We start from the raw sequence: 23898 nt of genomic DNA, 5'->3' as shown, positions 1-23898 counted from the left end.
TTGCTGGAAAAGAAAGAGACACTTAAAATCAGCGATCACATGATCTTTGTAAAAGTAGCAATTTTTTTGCCAGTATCGTTGTTTGATCGCGAGGACGTCTTGTTTAATCGCGAGGGCGCAAACTATGCAAGGCGCACATTCAATGCCCAAGGAAAGATGTTGAGAGATTCCAAGACTTTCATCGCTGCCGATGACTTGGACGCATGGAGCTCTATAATCTACGCATCCTTTCGTTGCCCCGCAGCTCTGGAGATCGTTAACAACACGTTAGCGTGTCCACCGCATGGGGTCTTGTTAATATTCCCGCCCTCCAACATTGTCAAGAGCATGTCTTGATTAAATTTATCGCGATTAGTATAGTAGTGCTTCTTAGTGAGACCTTAAAATATATATTAGTATAGCAATACATTCACAAGCTCGAGAATCTTGGACTAGTCAAGATGGCATATATTTGTTTTGTCTATCGCGTCAAATGAATGGCTTGATCAAATTACATAGATTATAGTAAAACTTGCACGTTACAACACATGCGGTTCGCTCGCTCGCGATCAATCTATTCATTTCAAAAGAGAAAGATTATCGGCGGACCAAGCGGCCGGGTGGCCCACGTGTGCGACAAAGCTTTACAAATTAGGTCAAGTTAGGTCATAAATCCCAATGCCAGCCACCAACAGCCCATGTACGTGCGCTGGGCACACGTGTGCGTGACCCCAAAATCCCTTTCCCGGGCATTTTGACAAATCAAGCCAACTAATTCTATTCTCCAAGAAATTGGATCGTTGTTGGGATTGGACTGATTGATCGAAGTTCTTCCTTGCTTGGTTTCATTGTTTACTTCCTTCGGTGTTGAAGGAAGACAAAGAGTTCTTCTTGCTTTCTTCCAACTGTATGAAAATGATCTCCCTCCGAACTTGACTATTTTTAAATGCCGCCCAGCGAGGATTGAACCGCCGACTGGTTGAGACGTCGTGTCATGGCTCATGATGGGCATTGCGGGATATATCTATGGCCATGCGGGGCATGGGAGCATCGCCGCGGATCCTGCCACGGATCCCGGCGTGCACCCGTGCGGGTGGCACCGGGATTTAAAAGGTGGCGCATATTCGTCCTGCCGGGGGGCATATGCTCTCCGTGTTAGCGACAAGAGAACAATGCGCGTGGGTTTCGATGCTGACTGCGAGTTCCAGGGTGGGCGAATTGGAGCGTGCCCGGAGGATATTCGATGGAATGCCCGAGAGGAACCTCGTGGCGTGGAACGCCATATTCGCGGCATATGCCAGAAATGGGCATCTGGAATATGCGAAGAGGATATTTGATGTCATGCCTCTGCTGGACATGGTTTCCTGGAATGGAATATTGGCTTCATATGCGCGAGAGGGTTTGATTCCGGCAATGGAAGAGATATTTGCCTTGATGCCTGGAAGGAATCTAATCTCTTGGACTTGTGTCTTGAACGCATATGCCCAGATTGGGTATATTCGGGAAGCGGAGAGGATCTTTGAAGCCATGCCGGAAAGGAATCTCGTGTCATGGACGTGTATGGTCACGGCTTATGTCGTGGTGATGGATTTAAGCAATGCAATACAAGTGTTTAATGTGATGCCTGAGTGGAATCTTGTGTGTTTTAACGCAATGCTTGGAGCGCATATTCATATGGGAGTGTTTTCTCAGATGCAAGCGTTCTTCAAGGAAATGCCAGAGGCGGATTTAATCTCCTGGGTGTCAATTCTTACAATTTGCGTAAGAGAGAATGATCTTGTCAAAGCTATTGAGGTTTATGACAAAATGCCACAACGAAATCTGGTGGCAATGAACGTCATGCTCTCTGGCTATGCCGAAAGTGGAGATGTTGGCAAGGCAAAATCTTTTTTTGATCAAATGCCTGCTCACAGCAACGTCTCTTTGACATTGATGCTAAATCTTTACACTCAAACTGGAAATCTTGAAGCCGCAAAGGACTTCTTTGACAAAATTCTGCCCAAAGATATCATTTCTAACAATTCTATGCTTTCTGCATTTGCTTGTTCGGGGCATCTAGAGGAATCGGAGAGAATGTTTTACAGCCTACCAGAGTGGAGCCTCGCTTCATGGAATATTTTCTTGGCCGGATACACTCAATCAGGCAAATTAGAGCACACAAGAAAATTATTCCTGAATATGCCAGATCACAGCCAGGTGTCGTGGAATATCCTCTTGGCAGCAAATGCCGCTACAGGGCATTTGTTTCAGTTAAAGAGTTTGTTCGATACGATGCCCGATACTGACGCCGCGTCGTGGACCACACTTCTCGCCACGTATGTCCAATCCGACCGCTCGATAGCCGCTGACGTGTACGGCCAGATGAAGATGCTCTTCTCGCCCGACGACGTCAGCATCGTGTCCGCGCTCATCGCTTGCGGCCACGGCGGGAAGGTCCAGCAAGGGAGGGATTGCTTTGTGTCCATGAGTCTGGATTTTGGATTGGTGCCGAGCAAGCAGCACTACTGCTGCATGATCGATCTCCTGGCGCGATCGGGTCGGCTGGACAGCGCGATCGATCTCGCGGAGAGCATGCCCTTTGAGGCGAGCAGGATCGAATTGATGTGCCTGGTGGGCGCTTGCGGCAGCCAGAGAGAAATCCGGCGAGGAGGAGAGGCGAGCAAGATCGCCCTCGAATTTAATCCGGGCGATGGAAGGGCGATGGTAATGCTTGCTAATCTCTACTCGCAAAAGTAAAATCCGATCGACCAAGTTTCTTCTCAAAGGAAGCATATACCAATTTAAATAGCTGGCATATTCCTAGTATATTCACTACCATGGTAACATGGTATTTACATTTTAGATCTGGAGGCCAAAGACTGTGACAATGCAGTACATGGTTTTGTTCTCCCACCGTATGGTTTTGCTCCCTGTACGGACGGGTGTGTTCAATTCTGGGAAAGATTCGAGGAATATGCCTACCATCGGCCGCGGTATCCCAGAAGCAGGATGTGGCGGTGACCATCCCCGCACCGTTCTTCTGCATTATCAAGCACGTCACTTAAACAAGGAGAGAATGTGGGTGATTAGTGGCTAATCAGGAGGGGAGATTTTGCTCGTTTCTCTACTCACCGGCGTATTTGAAGGGCTTGTCAAGCTTGACAAGATTGTTGAGACAAACTTCGCAGACGCTGGTTGTCCAATCCGTCACCTTTTGTGTTTTGGGTTTTCCAAGATCAGTGATGCCTCCAAGAAAGTTGGAAAATCTTTTTCTTGGATGGAGTTTGGATCCGTCCGAGAAAGTTGGGGAGCTTGTTGCAAACCTTGTCGTGCCTAAACTGGTTGCTTCCGAGCGATTGATCCAGCGCGTCTTTGATGATACCATTGATCTCGTCTGGAAGAAACCTCGGCTGGAAGAAAGTTTGTCTTTGGGGACAAAGGATTAAACAGAAGAATGTGGCAAACTTACGTCGATTTTAACCTCTGGAACTTCCTCAGACATCGCTACTAGGTCTTCTTCTCGGCGTTTTTACTCCATGGCAACGTTGGTTATGGATTGCGGTTATAGTGGTAAGCTCCCTTTAGCTCAGCGTTGGTCTTATGAGGCAAAGGTCGCGAGTTCAAACCTCGCTGGGAGCAAAATTTCTTAACCAAATCTTTCGCTTTGAAAATTTAGGGCTCTTGACGCGGCCATGGCGGCAATATCCTGCGCCTTGTCACTGAGGTAAGATTTTCGCCTTCCAAGCTTCCGGATTTGCAATGCGGCTGTACTGCAGTGGCCTGCGGAGTAATTTCTCCGGCGAGACTTTGGGAGCCAGTATTTGCAGTAGCAGCAGCAGCGCCAGCGGCAATCTTCCTTTGAGAGTGATTTGCAAGGAATCCAGGATCGGGAAGAGGCCGGTTGAGGTGCCGAAATCGGTGAATGTGGTGCTCCAAGGCCCGAATCTATCCGTCAAGGGCCCGCTGGGAGAGCTGACACGCTACTATCCGCGAGAGGTCAGCCTCACCAGGGATGAGTCTGGGAGGATTGTCGTCACCAGGGCTCTGGAAACACGGCGCGCTCGCCAAATGCACGGCCTTTTCAGGTTCTCTCCAAAGCTCTTTTTTTCTTTCATAGCTTGCCTGTTTCCAATTGTTCTTGGCTTTCAATCGTTGTTCTTGTTAGAACTTTCTAGCTGCATTGAAGTTTTCCAGTTTTTCCACGATCTCGAGTTCTAGTTTTTGTTAAAACTTTCTTGCTGGATTGAAGTTCTCCAGTTTCTCCCCGATTCGAGTTCTACCATCTCGCACTTTTGAGCTCTAAGTTCTAGATCCAGCATTTGTGCTGGCATTTGCATTGGACATCTTTCATCTTTCCAAGTTTTCCAAAACTCTTTTTCCTTTCATAGCTTGCCTGTTTCCACGCATTCTTAATCGTTAGAACTTTCTAGCTGCATTGAATGTCTCCAGCTTTTCTTTTTTTTTTCCCGATTTCGAGTTCTTTTGCTTCTCAGCTCTAAGATCTAGATGTTCTCGCATTTGCATTGGACATCTCTCATCTTTCTAAGTTTCTTCCTTCTCCAGAACGCTCACAGACAACATGGTCGTTGGCGTCTCTCAAGGCTTCGAGAAGAAACTCCAGATGGTCGGGGTCGGCTACCGTGCCACGGTCGAGCCCACCGAGATCATCCTCAACGTCGGCTTCTCGCACCCGGTGAAGATCAAGATCCCGGATGGTATCAGCGTCAAAGTCGAAGAAAACACTCGCATCACAGTCTCGGGGAGAGACAAGTGCGCGGTGGGCCAGTTCGCGGCGATCATAAGATCGTGGAGACCTCCAGAGCCTTACAAGGGGAAAGGGATCAAATACGCGGACGAAGTTATCAGGAGGAAAGAAGGCAAAGCGGGCAAGAAGAAGTAACGAGAGAGAAATATCTGAAGTCCCAACAGGTTTTGGGTTCGATTCCTTTGTCTATCTTCTTGGACGTCTCAGGCTCGATTCCTGGGGTGGTGGAAATAGTTTTGGTTCTTAACGGGAGCCCTTATTTTCTCTCCCAGTGTTGCGAGAGGGATTTTTCGAAGTGGATGAGGATCCGCGAGGCGGCGATGCAGCAGCGGCTGATCGCGGCGTGTGGGGGCGACAATGTGAAGCTCTTTGATGCCGCTGCCGCGAGCGAGGGCCGGGCGGATCCTTGCGTCTCGCAGTTCCTCCCGGCGCCCGGCGTCCAGGTTAACGCTCTGCGATGGAATCACACCAGTAAGATCTCAGTTCGCGGCTTCTAGCTGCCTGCATTGCGCGTCCTGGTGATATTTCGATGTTTCTTTGCTTCCAGATCACGTCCTGGCGAGCTCCGGGGAGGATCGCAGGATTTCGCTGTGGCTCAAGGGAGGCAAGCTTCTAGGATCTGTGCCGCAGCTAGAGTCCGATCCAGCCGATGTTCTAGACGTATGTGTTTCTTGGATTTTTTCTTTCTTTCTCGTGATTGTTGTGTGTTTCGTTTGCCTTCCAGGAGTCTATACTGGCCATAAACTTCAGCTCAAAGTCATCGAGATATCTTTGCTCTGGTGGAACTGGGAAAGTCGTGCGAATCTGGGACATGCAAAGGAAGAAGTGTATAAAATCGCTCAAGGGGCACACTGACACGATCACTGGCGTCATGTATAACTGCAAAGACGAGCACCTTGCGTCCATCAGTACCAGGGGTGATCTCATCATCTACAGCCTTGCTTCCGGGTCTCGAATCACCGAAGTGAAGGATCCCTTCAATCAGGTGAGTTTTTCTTCGGCGTCTCGTATCCTGCAAGAGTTTTTTGCAATGCTAGCGGGTCGTAGAGTATCTCTTTGGTCATCATGAGCGTTTTTCGTGGCAGGGAATTGCTGAGTTTCTTTGGAGCAGGTTTTGAGACTCTTGGAGTATTCTCGATCGAGCCGAAATCTTCTGGTTACTGCTGGGGACGATGGGTCATTGCATCTTTGGGACACTACTGGACGCAGTCCAAAGGTACGGTCAGTCGCTTTCTTCATCTAATGCTTTTCAGCCAATTTATTCTTTGCTCATCGTTGATAGGCCTCATGGATTCGACAACATCTGGCACCTGCAAGCGGTGTCGGTTTCTCATTTTCAAATGAAAAGGTATGCATGAGGTTGAAGTTTGTCGTCATGGACTGAGACTGATCTCCTTCCAGGTCATAGTAAGCGTGGGCTTTGATAAAAGATTGCATACTTACGACACCAGCGTAAAGAAGGCTGTCCACTCTCTTTCTTGCGATGCGCCATTCTCTTCTTTAGCATTGAAAGACGATGGTTGGACTGTCGCAGCCGGTACTACAAATGGGAGAATTATGTTCTATGACATCCGTACCAAAGTCCAACCCATGGCTGTTCTTCGAGCTTTTAATCCATCTGAGGTGCGACGGTCTATTCGTTTTCAACTTGTGACACTGTTGACTTCTTTAGGCTGTTGCAAGTGTATGCTGGCAACGGACAAACCCGGTTCCAATAAGCACCTCAAGCTGGTCGCCTGACGTGGCTTTGCTCGGTGCCAATGGAGAGGAGACTCCGGCCATAATGCCTGATCCACTTCCCGCTTCCGGAAGAAATAGACCTTCTTTTGGACGGCCTGAATCGCTGACTGTGGCAAATCCAAGGAATGCAGCAGCGGCAGAAGAATCATCAAACCAGAGCGTGTGGTCCAATAGTGGTTCTTTCATCCTTCACTCGTCGAAGGCTACCCCGAGCGGTGTTGACGACATGGAGGTTTTTTCTCCTCTCGTGGACGTGCAACCGATAGTTCAACCTCTCTCTTCGTTCATTGACGGACTCGGCGAAACAAAGAAGCCATCTCCTCCCTCGGCAATAGCAAACTCAGACGAATTCCAGCAAACCTCGCATCAAGTAAGTAGTTGACTACTCTTCCATTGTGTGTGTTTCACTTTTACGTTCCTCCTACAGGACGAACATCCTACCACGTCTCCGCGTGTTGAGGCTAGCAATGCAGCAGAACTGTCTCCAAACGATCATCAAACTCGACTCACCAAAGCTAGAGAGCATCTGGCGGCTGTTAAAGGCTTGGCTCTAGAACTTCCTCCAAGGCTCTCGGCGTCGTCACCAAACTCGCCTCCCTCAAGAGTTTCACCTCCACAGCCGTCCTCGTCTTCGTTCGCGCTCCAGCTTGTGCAACGTGCTCTCGAGGAAAGCCTTGGCTCCGTCCAGCGAGCCATACACGAGGACGTGCAAAACCTTCACCTAGAGCTCATACGCCAGTTTCACATCCAACAGGTTGTTACTTTGTTGATACTCTCACTTTTTTTCTTACTTTGTTTCCATGATTTCCTTTTACCTTTGGCAGACGGAGACGGCGTCCTGTGTGGAAAAGCTAGTCGCGAAGCAAGCTGAAATGATGGAGGAACTTCAAGCGCTTCGAAAGGAGAACCAGCAACTCCGGCATTTGATTTGATCTGGTAGGCAATCACTTTTTGGAGTACATTCATTTACAGTTTCTTTTTTTCTTCTCTCCTCAGGAATGGACTGATTGGAAATCTCCCAAAAGATAGCCGGCATTTAATCCCATCTAAAGCTAAAGATCCCAGGCAAGAACTTAGTTTCCATTCTTCAATAGAATGAGATCGCTATTAGTCACATGAAGCTCGTTTTTGAGGGGTACTTGCAGAGCATGAAGCGATTCTTTGACCAGTGAGTCGAGCTTCGCATTCCATTGCTGTGCCTTCTTTTGGTTTGTTGGGTACAGCCAAGAGAACAGAGAATGGAGGGCCAAGGACAAGCGAGAGTATATAGAGAGAGGTTGATGTTCCTCTTCATCGTGTTTACTTACAGCACTCCTATTTTCTTTCCAGAGAGGACGATAGTGAATCATCGATCGATAATGCCGCGGCTACTCCACCTCAAGGAATGAAGCTCCACTGGCCAAGCAGCAAAAGAGGCTACACCGCCACCATCAATGCGGTCCAGGAAACTCTAGCGGCTCTCGACAATGGATCCATCTCCGGCAGCCCAGTGCTCTACTCGGACCTCCTCCGCGGCTGCGGGACACTGGCGGACGCCCGCCGGATCCGCCAATACGCCACCCGCGACAATGTCCTCGACCACCATCCATCGCTGGCAAGGCACATCGTCCAGACCTTCGTCCGCCTGGGCAGCATGGCCGACGCTCAAGACTCCTTCGCCGCCACCACGAAGAAAACCGGGGTGGTCATCTGGACAGCCATGATCACGGGCTACGCCAAGCATGGAGACTTCTCGCGGGCGATCCAGTTTTTTGCAGAGATGGAGAGAAACCACGTCCTCCCGGACAAGATCACGTATGTGGCGGTGCTGGGCGCGATCCAGGATCTGGAACAGGGAAGGAGAATTCACGTCAGAATCCAAGAGACGGGCTATGATACCGACCTGGTGGTGGCGAACGCGCTGATGAAGATGTACGCGGCGTGCTCCAGCCTCGCCGACGCTACTCGGGTTTTCGAAGCCATGGATCACAGGGACGTGGTGTCGTGGACCTCGATCATCGCAGCAAATGCCAGGGCCGGGGACTTTCCAGCCGCGATGGGTCTCTTCCGGAGGATGCAGCTCCAGGGGACGCGGCCGAACCGGATCACTCTCCTCGAGCTGCTGGCCTGGTGCGATGATCCGGGCGAGGGAGCGGCGATCCACGAGCGAGCTTTTGCCAGTGGGCTTCGATCCGATGTCCCGGTTTGCAACGCGATCCTCAACATGCATGCCAAGGCCGGGCGATTCGAGACCGCCAGCGAGCTCTTCGAGAGGATGCCCGTGAGGAACGCGGTCTCGTGGACAGCCATGATGGCGGCGATGGTGAGGGCCGGGCGGCACGACGACGCGCTGCGGCTGTTCCGGGACATGGAGGACGACGGCGTGGAGCCCGACTCGATCGCGTTCATCACCGTGATCAATGCCTGCTCCAGCGCCGCGACCGCGCGGTGGATCCACGGGTGTATCATCCGGGGTGGCTGCGACTCCGACACTGCTGTGAGCAACGCGATCATCAGAGCCTACGCGAGGTGTGGGAGCTTGAAAGAAGCGTACCGGACGTTCGTGGAGATAAAGGAGAGGCGGGATCACGTCTCGTGGACGACAATGATCTCGGCGTTTGCGGAGTTTGGGCGGATCAAGCGATGCGTCCAGCTCTTCCGGGAGATGCTGCTAGAGGGCGTGAGAGCGAACGAAGTTACCTTGATCACGGTGGTGAATGCTTGCGCGGGCGCGAGCGCGATCAAGGAAGGGCGATGGGTCCACGACTGCGTCATTGGCTATCAGCTGGAGAGATCGAGCTCGATGGTGGCCACGGCGCTGCTCGACATGTATGGGAAGTGTGGGAGCCTCGAGGTGGCGGCCAGGATCTTTGGAGAGCTGGAGCAGCCGGACGTGGTTTCGTGGACGTCGATCATCGCCGCGACTGCCCAGAATGGTGACGGATCCAGCGCCGCCAGGCTCTTTTGCGCCATGCAGCTCGAGGGAGTGAGGCCGGTGGACGTGACTTTCGTGAGCGTCGTCGCGGCTTGCAGCCATGCCGGGATGGTGGATCTCGGGAAAGAGTTCGTGACGAGGTTGCGGAAGGATCACCGGGAGGGGATCGAGCTGACGCTGGAGCACTGTGGGTGCATTGTGGATCTGCTCGCTCGGGCGGGGCGGCTGGAGGAGGCCGAGTGTGTGATCGATTCCATGCCGTTTAAGCCCACCCCGGCGGTATGGATGGCGTTCCTGGCGGGCTGCAAGACGTACGAGGATATCAGTCGCGGGCAGAGAGCGGCAGCGCAGATTCTCGGCCTGGATGAGAAGACTACCGCGGCTGTCATCGCTCTCTCGAGCACTTACGCTGCTTCTGACCGCCGGGGAGATGGCGAGGCGCTGAGAGGATTGATGGCGGATGGATGCCTCAAGGAGGAGCACGGCATTGGAATCCAAGACGGAGGTGGATAAGATTGAGCGATGTTTCGAGAGGGATTGGATAGAGATTCAAGAGATTTCACGCAAGACTGCTAAGAGATCAATGCAAGAATCCAATAGATCCAGAGATGGATAGAAATCGAAGAGACTGAGGGATATTTCGAGAGAGATCCGAGATCCAAAAGATTTCACAAAGAGATAAGAGAGTAGAAGAGATAGAGATCCAGCAAGAAACAATGGATTACGTCACAGATTCCAGAGATCTTGTCAAGAATGAGAAATATCTTACTGACGAAGGGATTCCAATGGCCATCGAGCTTGGAGAATCCACCAAGAACCCTACATTATGACACGTAAGCTGAGAGCCAGCTAAACATTATGCCAGGTGGGCGCCCACATGGGTACCCACGTGGCGTCATCATACAGCGCTGTAGTCCATTCACTGTACTGACACGTGGCCCACAATGGCGGCAAGACTTGGCTGGAAATAAAATATAGGGATTGGGACGGGGCTTTTTGCTGGAGATTCCAGCTTTTGGGAAAAACAGGTCACCGCCCATTCTCGAAAGGACCGCTTAACCTTACGTGAATGGTAACCGGCTGGTGAGTTTTTACCCCGGGTTTTCACCTCGAGTTTTTACTGCCTGGGTTTTTGCTGCTTGTATATAAATCTCTATCATGTATGTTCACTACACAGGGGCAGCGTTTTCTCTTGGTTCTTCCTCGCTCGCTTCTTCGCTCGCTCTCCTCGCCGATCCATCGATCCATCCCAGAGTTTTGACAATGAGCTCTGAAGAGGCAAGCACAGATCTGTGAGAATGAGAGTGAGATGATCTTCCTCTTCTTTTGCTCGAGAGCTCTGTTTGATTCTTTCGATTCATTCCTCCCTTTTACTTCCTTGGCTCCCCACTCTCTGGATCTGGCCCCGATCTCAATCAGTTCTTTGGTGGATCGACCATCGTTCCAAAGAAACAGGAAGATAAATGACTCTAACTCGAGAGAGACTGACCTGGAACCGAATATCCCCTGATATACTCCCCTTGATCATTGTTGAGCTGCTTGACTGGTTTTAAGATTCTTGACATCGTTTAACAACATGTTTCCTCTTTTGCTGTTCTTTGAACTTATTTTTATTGTCTAGGTAAAGGACGTTCCTCCCCCAACTCCAACTCCAGCTCCAGCTGAAGAAGTAACAACTCCAACTCCAACTCCAGCTGAAAAAGTGCCTCCAGCTGAGGAAGTGGCTCCGTCAGCTGAGGAAGCATCAGCTCCAGCTGCAAAAGAAGTGGCTGCTCCTGAAGTTCCAAGTGAAGAAGCTGCTCCTCCAGCTGCTACACCTGAGCTGGAGGAGAAAACCAAAGAGCTGAGCTTGGAAGATCCACCAGCAGCAGTTGAAGAAGCAGCACCTAAAGCACCAGCAGCATCTGTGTTTAGTGTTACGGTCTAAACCCCTTGTGCAAGCATCTCAAACTTTTCCTATGAATTCCTTTTGATTAAATATCCAAAACAATTGAATTATAAACAGCGTAAAGAGCTCGCCAATCGTCGTCATGATAGTTTGGCTACTGCTCACAAAGAAAGGGCGGCCATAGCCTTAAAAAAAATCTCCAAAAATTGGATGGGACACTCTGGGAAGCAAACTGGAAAGCTCGAATGACACAGCATCGATAAATTTCAATCCATCACATTGCAGGGTCCAGTCTAGCAGCATCATGCTTTGCGATAATAAATTGGAAATACTCCCACTATTAAAATGTTTTACTGGATTCTTATCCAGAGAGATATGGAATAATAATCGCATTCCACTGTGAGCGGTGGGGTACTGGAATCTTAAGAACTGACAAATTTTTTTTTGTATTTTTTCCTGTCCCAACATTAAAGGAAAATAAAATAAAAGGTGAATAATAAACATAATAAATCAATATTAATAAATATATCATTGTTCTTAAGCATACAAATCTTCATCGGGCATTTGGGCAGTATCATTTTGATCGACCATCTGGTGCTCGGCTCCTGGAAACTTAAACTCTCCAAATCCTCGAGACTGGTGGAGGCTCTGCGAGAAAGCCTTGTACTTGCGAACATCCGCGTCGCTCACACTCCGCCGAGCAAACCTCATCGATTCCTCGAAATGCCTCGGCTCAACATAAGCCACCGCATTGTCCTCGTCCATCATGTCTTCGCCACCATTCTCAGCAGCTTTCTTCATGTCCTGAAAGGAACAAAGAGAGTTTAAGCTCAAGCCAGCTACAAAAAAAAAAACTTTGAAGTACCTTCTCGATATCCTCTCGGATCGCAAACTTGCAAGCTCGCTGGCAAATCTCGGTGATATCAGCCCCGCTAAATCCTGGCGTGTGCCTCGCAAGAGCAGCCAGATCCACGTCCATTGACAGCGGAGTCTTTCTCAAGCACGCCTGGAAGATCTTGAGCCGAGAAGGCTCGTCCGGGAGAGGAATGTAGATAAGTTGGTCCAATCGTCCAGGCCGGAGCAAGGCCGAGTCGAGGATGTCCGGCCTGTTGGTAGCACCGATGATAAACACCGTCTTCTTGGCAGTAAGACCGTCCATCTCGATGAGCAGCTGGTTGAGGACACGGTCCACGGCACCGCCGGCGTCATAGGCCGAGATACCGCGCTGTATGGCGATGGAGTCGAGCTCGTCGAAGAAGAGGACGCACGGCGCTGACGCCCGGGCCTTGTCAAACACCTCCCTCACGTTGCCCTCGCTCTCGCCGAGGTACTTTGAGAGAAGCTCCGGTCCCTTGATGCTGATGAAGTTGCAGTGGATCATCGTCGCCACGGCTTTAGCGAGGAGAGTTTTGCCGCAGCCGGGTGGGCCGTAGAAGAGAACTCCTTTCGACGGTGACATGCCAAACTTCTCGAACATGTGGGGGAACTCGATCGGATACTGGATTGTCTCCTCGAGTTCTCGCTTCACTGACTCCAGGCCGCCGATATCTTCCCAAGAAACGTCTGGAACTTCCACGAGCTGCGGAAAAATAATCGATTGTTAGAAACGATTGGGTAAGGAGATCTATACTCACTGTTTCTCGGAGCGCTGATGGATTGCTGACGCCAGATGCGAGCTGGAAATCGTCCTTGTCGACGGCCATCAGGTTCAGAATCTCAGCGTCGATGGTCTCGGCCTCCAAGTCGATGATGTCCATTTTCTTGCGAATGCAGTTCATGGCAGCCTCAGAGCAAAGTGATGCCAAGTCCGCCCCAACAAAACCGTGCAAATTTTGGGAGACAGATTCCAAGTCCACCTAAAACAACGACACAAGAGTAAGTTGGCAGAAACCTTTGAGGAGAACTTACATCGTTGGATAGTTTCATGTTCTTGGTATGAACTCTAAGTATCTCTAGCCTGCCAACTCCGTCCGGGACACCAATATCAATCTCTCGATCGAACCTTCCAAATCTTCGCAAAGCGGGGTCGATGCTATTCGGCCGGTTCGTCGCTGCCATGACGACAACGTTCGAGCGCGTTTTCAATCCGTCCATGAGCGTCAGGAGCTGTGAGACGATCCTTCGCTCCACCTCTCCGTGAGCTTGCTCTCGCTTTGGAGCAATGGAGTCCACCTCGTCTATGAAGATGATCGAGGGAGCGTTTCTCTCGGCCTCTGCAAACGCCTTGCGAAGATTGCTCTCACTTTCACCGTTCAGCTTGGACATAATCTCGGGTCCGTTGATGACTGTGAAGAAGGCTCCAGTCTCGTTGGCGACTGCTCTGGCAATCATCGTTTTTCCAGTCCCTGGAGGCCCAAAGAGCAAGATTCCTCGCGGTGGTTTCACTCCAATCGTTCGAAAGAGCGTTGGGTGCCTCAGTGGAAGCTCGACAGCCTCGCGGATCAGAGCAAGTTGCTTGCGAACTCCACCTATGTCTTCGTAACCAATCTCATTGAGCTTGTTCTCTTCGTCCTCTCGCCTGACCGGCTCTCCTTCGCAGAAGATCTCGGTGTCTGCAGAGACATAGCAATACTCTCCCGGAGGATCGATTTCCACCACCTTAAACTCCACTGCTCGCATCGCTCCACGGACCAAAAAGAGGTCACCTTTTCTCAATGGCCGGAAGCATTCAGTGAAGTAATCTTCGATCACAAAAAGAAAGTTAGTGCAAACGCTTGATAGAACCGTGGACTTACCTTTGAGAAAAGAATCGAAGAGATTTCCTGTGAGGCCCTCGATGGTGTCATCCAGAGGAAGAACATGAACCTTCTTCGCGTATTTCACTTCTTGGATCTGGTGGATCGAGACGACTTCTCCGAGCTTGACTCTCAGGTTCACCCGGACGACCTTGTTGATCCTCACCTTGAATTCCTCACAATTTTCGTCTGGAAGAAGGATGAGGACAGTATCTCTCCTTCTCTTCCCCTGCTCATTCATAAAAGGATTAGCATCCTACAGTAAAGGAATTAAGACCATCACTCACCTTGACGAGAACGGTATCGCCTGGCGTGAGATTGAGAGCTTGAATCCGATCTGGGTGAAGAGTTACGATCGAATTATCGTCATGGACTGCATCATCGACCACAAGTCGATGGAGAGCTACTTTTTTTGCAGGCTGCTCGCCTCCGGTCGAAGACGAGGCCATGGCCAAACCTTTCTAGCGACCTAAGGTGACACCTATTATATAGCGAAAAAGGCTTAAAGGATTAAAACCTTTTTTTTCACAGGCTAGAAAAGGATGTTCTCAACTCGGCCCGGGAGACTTTACGCATACCTTAGAAACGGAGCGTTGTTGACGAGCAAGCTTTCGCCTACGATCGAGATCATTCGCATTGCAATCCATGCAAAAGGTTCTATCATTTTGCTCTTCGAAACTGTAGTAACATTATAGAAAAAATCACGAGAGAAAAGAAAGAATCTCCGACCTGGTTATGGAGCAAAAGGAGCAAAATCCTTCCGCACATCCCTCGCAAGTAATCAAACCATTCAAAAACTTCCTGAGAAGAAAAAATAAGAAGTAAAGCATCGAAAGGGAGAAAGGAAGGAGAAAATCTTCCTTACTTGCAGCGAAAGCATTGATCACTGCCCAAAAAATCTGGAGGTGGTACTTCCATTATTGTGTTCTTGAGATTGAATTGGAAACTCTGCATTCCCGCCCAGAGCTTTTGCAGCGTCCGATCTACAAAGACCTCGCATTCTCTCACATTCTCGAAATCACAAAACCAGGAGCGTACCATAGATAGATCTCCGCCCGTCACTGCTCGCCGTGGAGTGGCTGGTCTCAAATCCATCGCTGGGCGCCAAGCGCTTCATTCCGATAAACCCTAAAATCGCGTTAGCAGCGCGCGAGAGTTCTTGGATCCAAATTCCCATCGGACGATGGAAATGCCGCCACGATTTCCGAGCGTTGTTAGATCCGAGAATATGCTCCCTCCCCAAGACCAAATTTCCATCGATCGATCGATCGATCCGAGCTCACGATTCGATCCGTCCGAGCTCACGACTCGCCCCGATTCGACGAAAGCATCGCGAGCTTGGCCATGATCACGTAGGGCGACGATTTCCTGGACTGCATCTCAAAGAGCTCCTCGGCCGCTCGCCGCCCGCGCTTGACATCGCTGTGGATCGAGCACGCCCCGAGCAGCGTCTCCCACACGCTCTTGCTCAGCTTGTGCGCCGGCATCTTGCGCAGCCACTCCTCCGCCTCCTCCAGCCGGCCCGCCCGCCCAAAGAGATCGATCATGCAAGCGTAGTGCTCGCGGTAGGGCAAGATCCCGTGATCGTGGAGCAGCGACGCGAAATATCCACACCCGCGACCGATCAATCCCGCCTGGCTGCAAGCGCTGAGGATGCTCACGAAGCCGATCGCGTCCGCGCGGTGCCCGCTCTGCTGCATCCGCTCGAACAGCGCGATCGCTCGCTCCGACTGGCCGCGCCGCGCGAATCCAGACACCAGCGCGTTCCACATGAACATCGTGTGTTCTTGAGCGCCGTGGAAGATCTCCTGCGATTGCTCCAGCCGGCCGCAGCTCGCGTACATGTGGATCAGTGCTGTGATCACGCCGACGTCGCGATCGAAGCCGAGATCGATCGCCCTGCGGTGGATTCTCTCTCCGGCGGCAAGCTCCGCCATGCCCGCGCACGCATTGAGCGCAAGAACTAGGGTAAGCTTGTCCGGCGCGATGTCCATGGAGTCGTACGTACGGAGAGCCGGCGGCGTGCCGCCATAGGCATTAATCATGGCGTTCCACAGCACGACGTCGCGGCGGTACGGCGGTACCGCCGCGAAGGACTCCTCCGCGCGGCGCACCTCCGCGGCACTGCCGTACGCCGCCACGAGTACGGTAGCCACCACGACGTCGCGGTTCATGCCGCGCTGCACGACGTGGCTGTGCACCGCCGCCAACGTCTCGCGACCAGCAGTGGCGGCGGCGGTAAGGGCGTTCACGAACGAGATCTCATCCGGCGTCACGCCCTCGAGTAGCATTTCCCCGTAGAGCGTGAGAACGCGCTCGAATTCCTCGTGCTGGGCCAGAGCCGATCCCATCGCGTTCCACGCGATGAGATCCAGCCTCTGGCCGGAGCGCCGCAGCGCGTCAAACACGGCGTCCGCGCGGCACAGGTCGCGGCACTTGCCGTACATGTTGAGCAGCGCCGTGCGGATGATCACGTCCTCTTCCCGCCCGGCCTCGGCGACGCAGAGGTGTACGGATGTACCGTGCGGTATCCCACGGTATCCCGCGGCGGCACAGGCGTTGAGAGCGGTCACGAAGCTTATGTCGTCGAAGGCCATGCCCTGGTGGTGCATCTGGTGGACGAGAGAGAGCGCTTCCTCCCAGAGATTCCTATCGGTATAGGCCGTGATCATCGAGTTCCAGGAGCTCAAGTCGCGATTGATCGAAGCTCCGCCCATGGCGACATCGAAGACCCGATTGGCAGCATCCAGATCTCCACAGGCGGCGTACATGTGGATCAAGAGACCGCCCACATCGGCCTCCACCCCGGATCGCGCTGCCAGCGCGTGGATCTCCACCCCGGACTCCAGATCGAGCAGATTCGCGCAAGCAGTGAGCGCGGCAGCGATCGAGACCCTCGTCGGCAGGAGCTCGTCGCAGATCGCGGCCCTCATCGCATGGAAGATCTCCATCGTCTCGGCGAATCGCTCCGCGCGAGAGTAGCCCGAGAGCATCGCGTTCCAGGCGATGAGATCCCGGCGATGGAGCTGGATGGAATCGAAGACCGCTCGAGCGGCGGCGAGATCGCCACACTTGGCGTACATGTCCACCAGCGCGGTGGCGATGGCGAGGTCGGATCCATGGCCGGAGGATCTCGCGATGGTGTGGAGGATGAATCCATCGCCCAGGAGCTGGGGCTGCTCAGCGCTCGCGATGGATCCCAGCGTGTTGAGGAAGCTGACCTTGTCCGGGGGCACGCCCAGCTCCGGGGAGATCCGGTGGAAGAGCTCGATCGCCTCGCGCGGGCGGTGGTGGTGAGCGAATGCCGCGATCATGGAATTGATCGAGACGAGATCCAAGCGATCGATCTTGCGGAAGACATCGCGAGCGCCGGCGAGGCTGCCACAGCTCCTGGCATAGGCTGTGAGGAGCGCGGTGGCGAGGATGGTGTCCGATCGCAAGAGCTCGTCGTGGATCATGACGCGGTGGAATCGCTCGAGGCGGGGAAGATCCACCGGAGCCACGAACGTCGCGATGATCGTCATGAGAGTGCCGGCGTCGGGCCTGGAGCTGGATTCGTGCTGCATCGTGTGGAAGATCGTCGTGGCGACGGGCAAGAGCTGCGAGGAGACGTGCGCGGCGATGATCGAGTTCCAGGAGATCGTGTCCTTGCGGGCGATTCGATGGAACGCCCGCGTCGCATCGATCAGGCTCTGGCACCGTGAGTATCCGGCGATGAGCGCGTTGCCCAGGACGAGATCGGTCGAGAGCCCGGCCTCGTGGATCCATCCCTGGAGCGTTCTCGCGAATTCAAGATCGCGGGGGTGCTGGAGGAGCTGGATCACAGCCAGGAGCGCGATCTTGTCCGGCGTAGCGCCGTGGAGCAGCATTTCGCGAAAGAGGGCATTTGCTCTGGAAAACTGCCCATGGCGGGCAAATGCTGCGACGAGGCAAGTCCACGAGACGACGCTCCAGGCGGCAGGGGAGGGGAAGATCCGAGCGGCGGAATCGACGTTGCCCATCTTGACGTAGATCTGGAGGAGCTGATTTCCAAGGAAGGGATTGATCCCATGACGATCTTTGGTGGCAATGCGGTGGAGGCGATTGACCTGCGAGGGATTTGCGCAAGATCCCAGGAGCCCGGCGAGGGTGTTGTAGCTTGGATCGATGCTGCCCTGCTCCAGGCGATCGATGAGCGCGTCCACGCTTGGATTGGCGAGCGTGCTGAGGAATCGTGATGATCGTAGGGCTCGGCTCATCCATGACCAAGGGTTTAGGGTTTCATCCTTTACGCGGCTTTGTAAACTCTACAAAGTCTTTGGAACAGAACAGACGTACGGGTCCACTTCCACTCACATTTCTATGGCCGGGTATCCTAGGCCTTGCCGGTTTCTTGGCCATCAAGAGCACAGGAACCAGTTAGTTGAGGAACTTGGACGTGTGATGCGTGAAATGGTTTATGTGTGGATTGAAAGGGAATGTGAGTGTAAAAGAGCAAGAGAAAAAGTGTGTATAGGGACATCAACCACACGGAGCTTGCAGCTTGTGGAGCATGGATGGCATACCGTTCGTGGTGTGTTGGGGAATTGTGATCCTGGCCTAGGGTTTTGGATTTGCACAATCAAAACTAGGCTCTTAGATCTGTTGGAATCTTTGTGTAACTCGTGATCAGAGAAGTTGGCATCTCTTAGTTACTCGAGTTAGTGGTGTCCCAGCATGAGAGAATGGAAGGGTTTCATACTGTCGTGTGAGGCATCTCCAGGTGAGAGAGGCCTAGGAGCCAATGCAAGCTTGCTTGATTATAGTACTCGGCTGACACCTTGAGTTAGGATGTGGTTCACAGTTCATGAAAACGTCCGAAGGCCTTCTAGCTTTTGTGCCACCTGGTGGGCAAATAGTCCAAGCTAGGACTGATCCATGTTCCGCAGTGGCTGTTACTTTCTCATAGAAAAAGCATGTCATACACTTGATTTACATATCAAAAGGACATACATGGGCAGCACTCCAAGTTGGAGCTAATAGTGCCTATGCAACTCTATATGAGCAGTTTTAAAAAATGAGAGCCGCAACACCCATGGGTGGACATGTATGACCTCCAAGTCCATGCATTGTTGTAGACCAGGGCTCCCACTGAGCATGAGACGGTAATGCTCCTGAGCTAGCAATGCCCATCCCAGATGGCCTGATGGACACAGCATAAATGGGAAAAAGCTACTTGTGTATTGATGCAACCCTCACCTGGTTTACATACACATTCTGGTTTCCTTAGATTGTGCCTTGATCTCTCCTTGATCTGCTGCTGTTTGCTCCAACACTCCCCCTCAATCTGATGTCTCTTATCAGATTGCTACTCCCCCTGTGAGATCAGTCCGAGTTGTTGTCACAGACGCTCCATGAGCAAATCCGCTGTCATGTCATGGAGATGTATTTCAGCTTGACCTCTTCTCTCTCAATCCTCTCCCTGATAAAGTAGTAGAACATCTTGAAATGTTTATTTCTCCCATGACGCACTGGTTCGTGATAGATTGAAGATACGCTGTGTTATTGTTGTAAACGTTTAGTGTTGCTTGCAGCTAAACTGATGTCCTAGAACAAGTATCGAATCCATAAAGCTTCCTTGACAGCTTCTGTAACAACTGCTTCACAAGTGGACAATGCCACCATTCTCTATTTCTGGCTGTGCCATGATACAACTGCATTAGAAAATTTAAACTTATACCCAGCTGTTGTCTCCGACCATCTAGATCATCAGCGAGGTTAGCATCTACCATTCCGTACGGCATAAATATGCCCAATCCAATTTCTCTTGTAAGTTTGACTTACATATTTACCACTGCATACCAATGTCTCTTCCCAGGATTCTGCATGAACTGGGACACTCTGGAAACTATGTTCAATCTGCTTGATGTGGCTAAATGCATCAATGCTCCAACCATATTTTGATATGGTAGCATAGCCATCTCTTTCCTCTCCCCCTTGGGAGGAACATGGTTGATTGGCTCTGGAGAGTTTGATGAATTGTAGTACTGGAGTCAGAGCTGGTCATGTAGTGAAAAAATAACTGTATTTCCTGATTTTACTTATGTTGATGACTCTTTAGAACTCAACTTTCCCTATCACGCATTATTTACAAGCCTAACAGAAGGTCATTCAAAGCTGTTGGAAAGCTGTTCTTTAAGCCAATATAGACTTGTTGTCTTTCCAACCATGATAAGATTGTTGACATAAACACACACAAGAATCATCTGAAAAACAATAATATAAATTCCAATTCTTGGTGATTGTTAAATAGATTGATGGACTTTGCAAATATAACACTCTTTTCCTTGGATTGAAGGTTGACACATATATACTAGTTCCTCTAGCTTGCTATTGAGGAATGTATTTTTAACATCCATCTGCTCAACCTCAAGATCCAAATGATTAGCAGTTGCAAGAACAAAGTGGAAAGAAACCATTTTAACTATTGGTGAAATATCTCATTATAATCAATTCCAACTCATTGTTTGTAATCTTTTGCAAATAATCTTACCTTCTATCAATTAATCTCACTTTTCTCCTTGTATTTAGCTTGTGTACCCACTTACCCTATAATTAATGCCTTGCTCAAAACCTCATGGTTGAACAAGCATCTAGGGACTGTTCTCCAGCCAAGCATGATACTCATCCTCACCAATGAAAATGTTATGGTCCCCAAAATGCTTCACCTAAAAAGTTGTTGGTTCCTGAATGCATAGTAATGCAGAATGGTTTAAAAAAAAAAAAACGAGTGTCTTGGTAGTGAACTTTGTCTCATCTCAAGCCATTACTGTTTGAGTATCCAGTTTATTAAAATTCTGAAGTGAAGTACCTCGTTTTGAGATTTCAGAGTTATTGTTATTGGTGGTGGGAGGAAAATCTTCTTAAAGTGATGGTTCAAGAGGTAGCGGCAATGGTGATTTTATTGAGGAGTTTTTCTATTCTATTGATTTTATTAAGTATCAAATTGTGTGTTTAAGGAAGTTGAGTAGTGTGAGTCTCTTATTTATGTTGTAGTTTATAACAAGATATCTTTTGTTATTCACCTTTTTGTTTAGATAGAGTCTTTTATAATAGAAGGTATTTTGTTATCTAAGTTTTACACACATTTTATCCCTTTTTAAATGGTTATTTCATTTTATTCCATGTGAGGCAACTAATCATGCCTTCATCCGTGTATGCTCCACCAAGAGGAAGGACATATGCATCCAATACGTATGATTTCAAATTTAGGGGTAGGAATATACCTTGCTCAAGGGTATATTATATTTTAAGTAGCTACTAATGGAATCAAACTCGTGCTATTTGCTCCATCCATATATGCTCCACCAAAAGGAAGAACGTACACATAGATGCCCAATACATACTATGAGGGCCAAATGTATGGTTATAATGCCGTTTATTAATATTAATGTAGTGGGATTTTGGTAGCCGTCGGATTGGTTTCAATCTGAACCACTTGCTCTTGTATATAAGCTATGGTTTTTGGGTTAATTAATATGCACATTTTCTATATTCCCTTTCTATATTCCAAGCACTCACATTAGTGGAGGTAAAGGGCACTTTTGATTGTCCCTGAGGAGTGCTTGGATTTGGGATTTTGGTTTAGATCTAGCTTTTTCCATTTCTTTTCTTTTATTCTTTCCTTTTAGGATTTTGGTTTAAATATAACTTTTTGCATTGTCTAGATTTATTATTTCCTTCTAGCTTTTTGTTATTTCTCTTTTTTTGCTCTTTTTTCATTCTTCTTCATAGCAGATCAACAATCTCCTCCTTTGACTCTGGAGTAGTAGTTGGTACAATTGCTTGATGCTATATGTTTGCAATTGAACAATCAAATTCAGTTGATGGCGGTGTTCACGGCACGTGGTACAACTCCTCTTGCTCTTGGTGCCAATCCTCGCGTTTGGCAGGAGTTCTTTTGTGGGAATCCTCGGGATGATGTGTACCATTGGTTCGATCACTTCACGGTGATTGCCACATATCATTTTTGGGATGATACTCGACATTTGCATGAGTTTCCCACGTGTCTTCAAGGGACAGCATTGCAATGGTACAATGGTTTGAGTGCAGCCACTCGTGGGGATTAAAGTGTTCTCCCGGACGTCTTCAAACACGCTTTCGGACGTGCCAATGACTATGATGATGCCTTCCAACAATTGCATCTTCTTCGCCAAGGGCCATCTGAGTCGGTGGTGCAATTTGGCGTTCATTTCCGAAGTCTTTTGCTTTGTGCTGAGCTAAATATGTCAGAGCGCATCAAGCTAGGAATGTTGTGGCTAACACTTCTTTAAGATCTTGTCGGACTTGTGCATGCACTTGCTCCTGCCATCCTTGATGATACTCTTTGCTTGGCACAACATTATGAGACATTGCCTCTTCCACTTCTTGCTGCACGTCCTTTAGCTCCACTTCCTATAGGTGATGGTCCTGTTCCAATGGAGGTTGATGCTGTTGCTGCTTCAGTCCAAGGACAAGGGCGAGGACGTGGTCATGGCCATAGCCATGATGTTTGCTGCTGGGCGTGTGATGAAGTTGGTCACACTTATTGGTGTTGTCGGCATTTTCTAGATTGGTGACCTCCATTTCCTGGCTAGAGACCTTGGTGTTAGTAACGTCTCGTTAGTGCTGTTGTAGTGGAAGGTTTGGACACCGAGATGCATCCAAGAAACGAAGAGTCGCACGAGTAATGGAGGGACCTTGCGCGAATAAATCAGTGACCCCTCCTTCTCCACTCTCTTTTCATGTTTCTGATGAGCATATTGTTCCAGCATCTGTGGATTTTCTAGACGAGGATTGTATGTTATCGGTAGTTGCTACACTTGACGTTCAGTGTCCACAAGGCGCGGAACAAGATCTACCTTCTTTTGATGAGGTTTGCATGGCTCAAAAGATTGAGCTGTGGATTCGAAGGCTTCGAGATGGGTTTGAGAATCCTGTATCACTTGTTGATAACTTGCCTTTCCGGCATTTACATTCTCAATATCGCCTTGAAGACAACCTTCTTTATTTTGTGGGGACGAATTTTGATGATCATTTACAGCTGGTGGTGCCTTTTGTCTTTATTCCGTGGTTTCTTCATGCCTACCATAATTCTTCTATTCTAGGTGGGCATATGGAACATTGTCGTGTAATTGAGAAGTTACGCAGGTCTTTCTATTGGCCGGAGATGCAAGGTGATATTATCCAATATGTGTGTAGCTGTGTTTGGTGCCAAACTCATAATACTACCCCTCGTGTTGTGGAAGGACGGTTGGAATCAATTGCAACTTCTTGTCCGTTTGAGTTGGTGGCATTTGATCTTATGGGACTTTTTCTACGATCGACTGCTGGCAATGAGTATATTATTATTACCTTTGACTACTTAACTTGTCAGGTGGAAGTTGGTGCTCTTGCTAGCACCTCTACAACTGTTGTTGGATACTTCCTCCTCAATCGAGTGGTGTTCCAGCATTCTTGTTCAGAGCGGATTCTTTTGGATAATGGTCCCGCATTTATGGTTGAGGCATTTTATGTTTTGACATCTCGGTTGGGGATACACTACACTTTCATAAGTGCTTATCATCCACAATCAGACAATCTGGTGGAACGGCTCGTTCGGACATTCAAAGGGATGATTGTGAAGTATGTGAATTTTTAACATTCGGATTGGGATGGTTATTTGCCGTCTCTTCGGTATGCATATGTCACAGGGGTGCAAAGTTCTATTGGTGCATCATTATATAAGCTCCTATATAGTCATGATCCAATATTATCAACGGAGCTGAGTTTACCTCACGATTGCCACGAGCTACTGATGCTAGGTTGTGGGATCAATATTTGACGAGCATTTTTCCACTTGTTTGAGTAGAGTTTGCCGAACACTTAGGATACATACAAGTGGGACAATAACAATGCTACA

General features: G+C 49.7%; 6 protein-coding genes across 7 annotated transcripts; 4 read left to right on the top strand and 2 right to left on the bottom strand.

Annotated features, from left to right (window-relative positions):
• The first annotated feature begins 1320 nt into the window (after nucleotides 1-1320).
• On the top strand, nucleotides 1321-3404 carry LOC112349658 (pentatricopeptide repeat-containing protein At4g02750-like). Its single transcript, XM_024684463.1, has 3 exons — nucleotides 1321-2682; nucleotides 2822-3036; nucleotides 3194-3404. The coding sequence occupies exons 1-3, from the start codon at nucleotides 1321-1323 to the stop codon at nucleotides 3402-3404; spliced, it is 1788 nt and encodes a 595-aa protein (XP_024540231.1).
• A 127-nt stretch (nucleotides 3405-3531) lies between these two features.
• On the top strand, nucleotides 3532-4954 carry LOC9635124 (50S ribosomal protein L6, chloroplastic). Its single transcript, XM_002979552.2, has 3 exons — nucleotides 3532-3682; nucleotides 3735-4043; nucleotides 4522-4954. The coding sequence occupies exons 1-3, from the start codon at nucleotides 3651-3653 to the stop codon at nucleotides 4856-4858; spliced, it is 678 nt and encodes a 225-aa protein (XP_002979598.2). The 5' UTR covers nucleotides 3532-3650; the 3' UTR covers nucleotides 4859-4954.
• A 55-nt stretch (nucleotides 4955-5009) lies between these two features.
• On the top strand, nucleotides 5010-7628 carry LOC9635123 (protein NEDD1). The gene is made up of 10 exons (XM_024684437.1): nucleotides 5010-5194; nucleotides 5271-5383; nucleotides 5448-5708; nucleotides 5835-5939; nucleotides 6006-6071; nucleotides 6125-6346; nucleotides 6396-6833; nucleotides 6891-7217; nucleotides 7288-7399; nucleotides 7460-7628. Exons 1-9 carry the CDS (start codon nucleotides 5023-5025, stop codon nucleotides 7393-7395), a joined length of 1812 nt encoding a protein of 603 aa, XP_024540205.1. The 5' UTR covers nucleotides 5010-5022; the 3' UTR covers nucleotides 7396-7399; nucleotides 7460-7628.
• Nucleotides 7462-11383, top strand: LOC9634494 (putative pentatricopeptide repeat-containing protein At3g05240). The gene is made up of 3 exons (XM_002979550.2): nucleotides 7462-7528; nucleotides 7793-10681; nucleotides 10999-11383. The coding sequence occupies exon 2, from the start codon at nucleotides 7848-7850 to the stop codon at nucleotides 9888-9890; it is 2043 nt and encodes a 680-aa protein (XP_002979596.2). The 5' UTR covers nucleotides 7462-7528; nucleotides 7793-7847; the 3' UTR covers nucleotides 9891-10681; nucleotides 10999-11383.
• A 391-nt stretch (nucleotides 11384-11774) lies between these two features.
• LOC9634493 (cell division cycle protein 48 homolog) lies at nucleotides 11775-15305 on the bottom strand. Of its 2 annotated transcripts, XM_002979438.2 has the most exons (9): nucleotides 14866-15305; nucleotides 14730-14801; nucleotides 14579-14678; nucleotides 14288-14469; nucleotides 14001-14229; nucleotides 13174-13946; nucleotides 12900-13121; nucleotides 12131-12844; nucleotides 11775-12069 (listed from the first exon to the last, which is right to left on the bottom strand). In XM_002979438.2, exons 4-9 carry the CDS (start codon nucleotides 14447-14449, stop codon nucleotides 11803-11805), a joined length of 2367 nt encoding a protein of 788 aa, XP_002979484.1. In that variant the 5' UTR covers nucleotides 14450-14469; nucleotides 14579-14678; nucleotides 14730-14801; nucleotides 14866-15305; the 3' UTR covers nucleotides 11775-11802. The 2 variants fall into 2 exon arrangements, with proteins under 2 accessions (XP_002979484.1, XP_024540302.1); XM_024684534.1 differs by having other exon boundaries at nucleotides 13174-14229.
• On the bottom strand, nucleotides 15302-16993 carry LOC9634492 (putative pentatricopeptide repeat-containing protein At3g23330). Its single transcript, XM_024684462.1, has one exon. The coding sequence runs from the start codon at nucleotides 16991-16993 to the stop codon at nucleotides 15302-15304; it is 1692 nt and encodes a 563-aa protein (XP_024540230.1).
• Between the last annotated feature and the right edge of the window lie 6905 nt (nucleotides 16994-23898).

Source organism: Selaginella moellendorffii, unplaced genomic scaffold (genome assembly GCF_000143415.4).
Source record: "Selaginella moellendorffii unplaced genomic scaffold, v1.0 SELMOscaffold_41, whole genome shotgun sequence".
In the NCBI taxonomy this organism is placed as follows: domain Eukaryota; kingdom Viridiplantae; phylum Streptophyta; class Lycopodiopsida; order Selaginellales; family Selaginellaceae; genus Selaginella; species Selaginella moellendorffii.
This window is presented reverse-complemented; position numbering and strand designations above follow the sequence as displayed.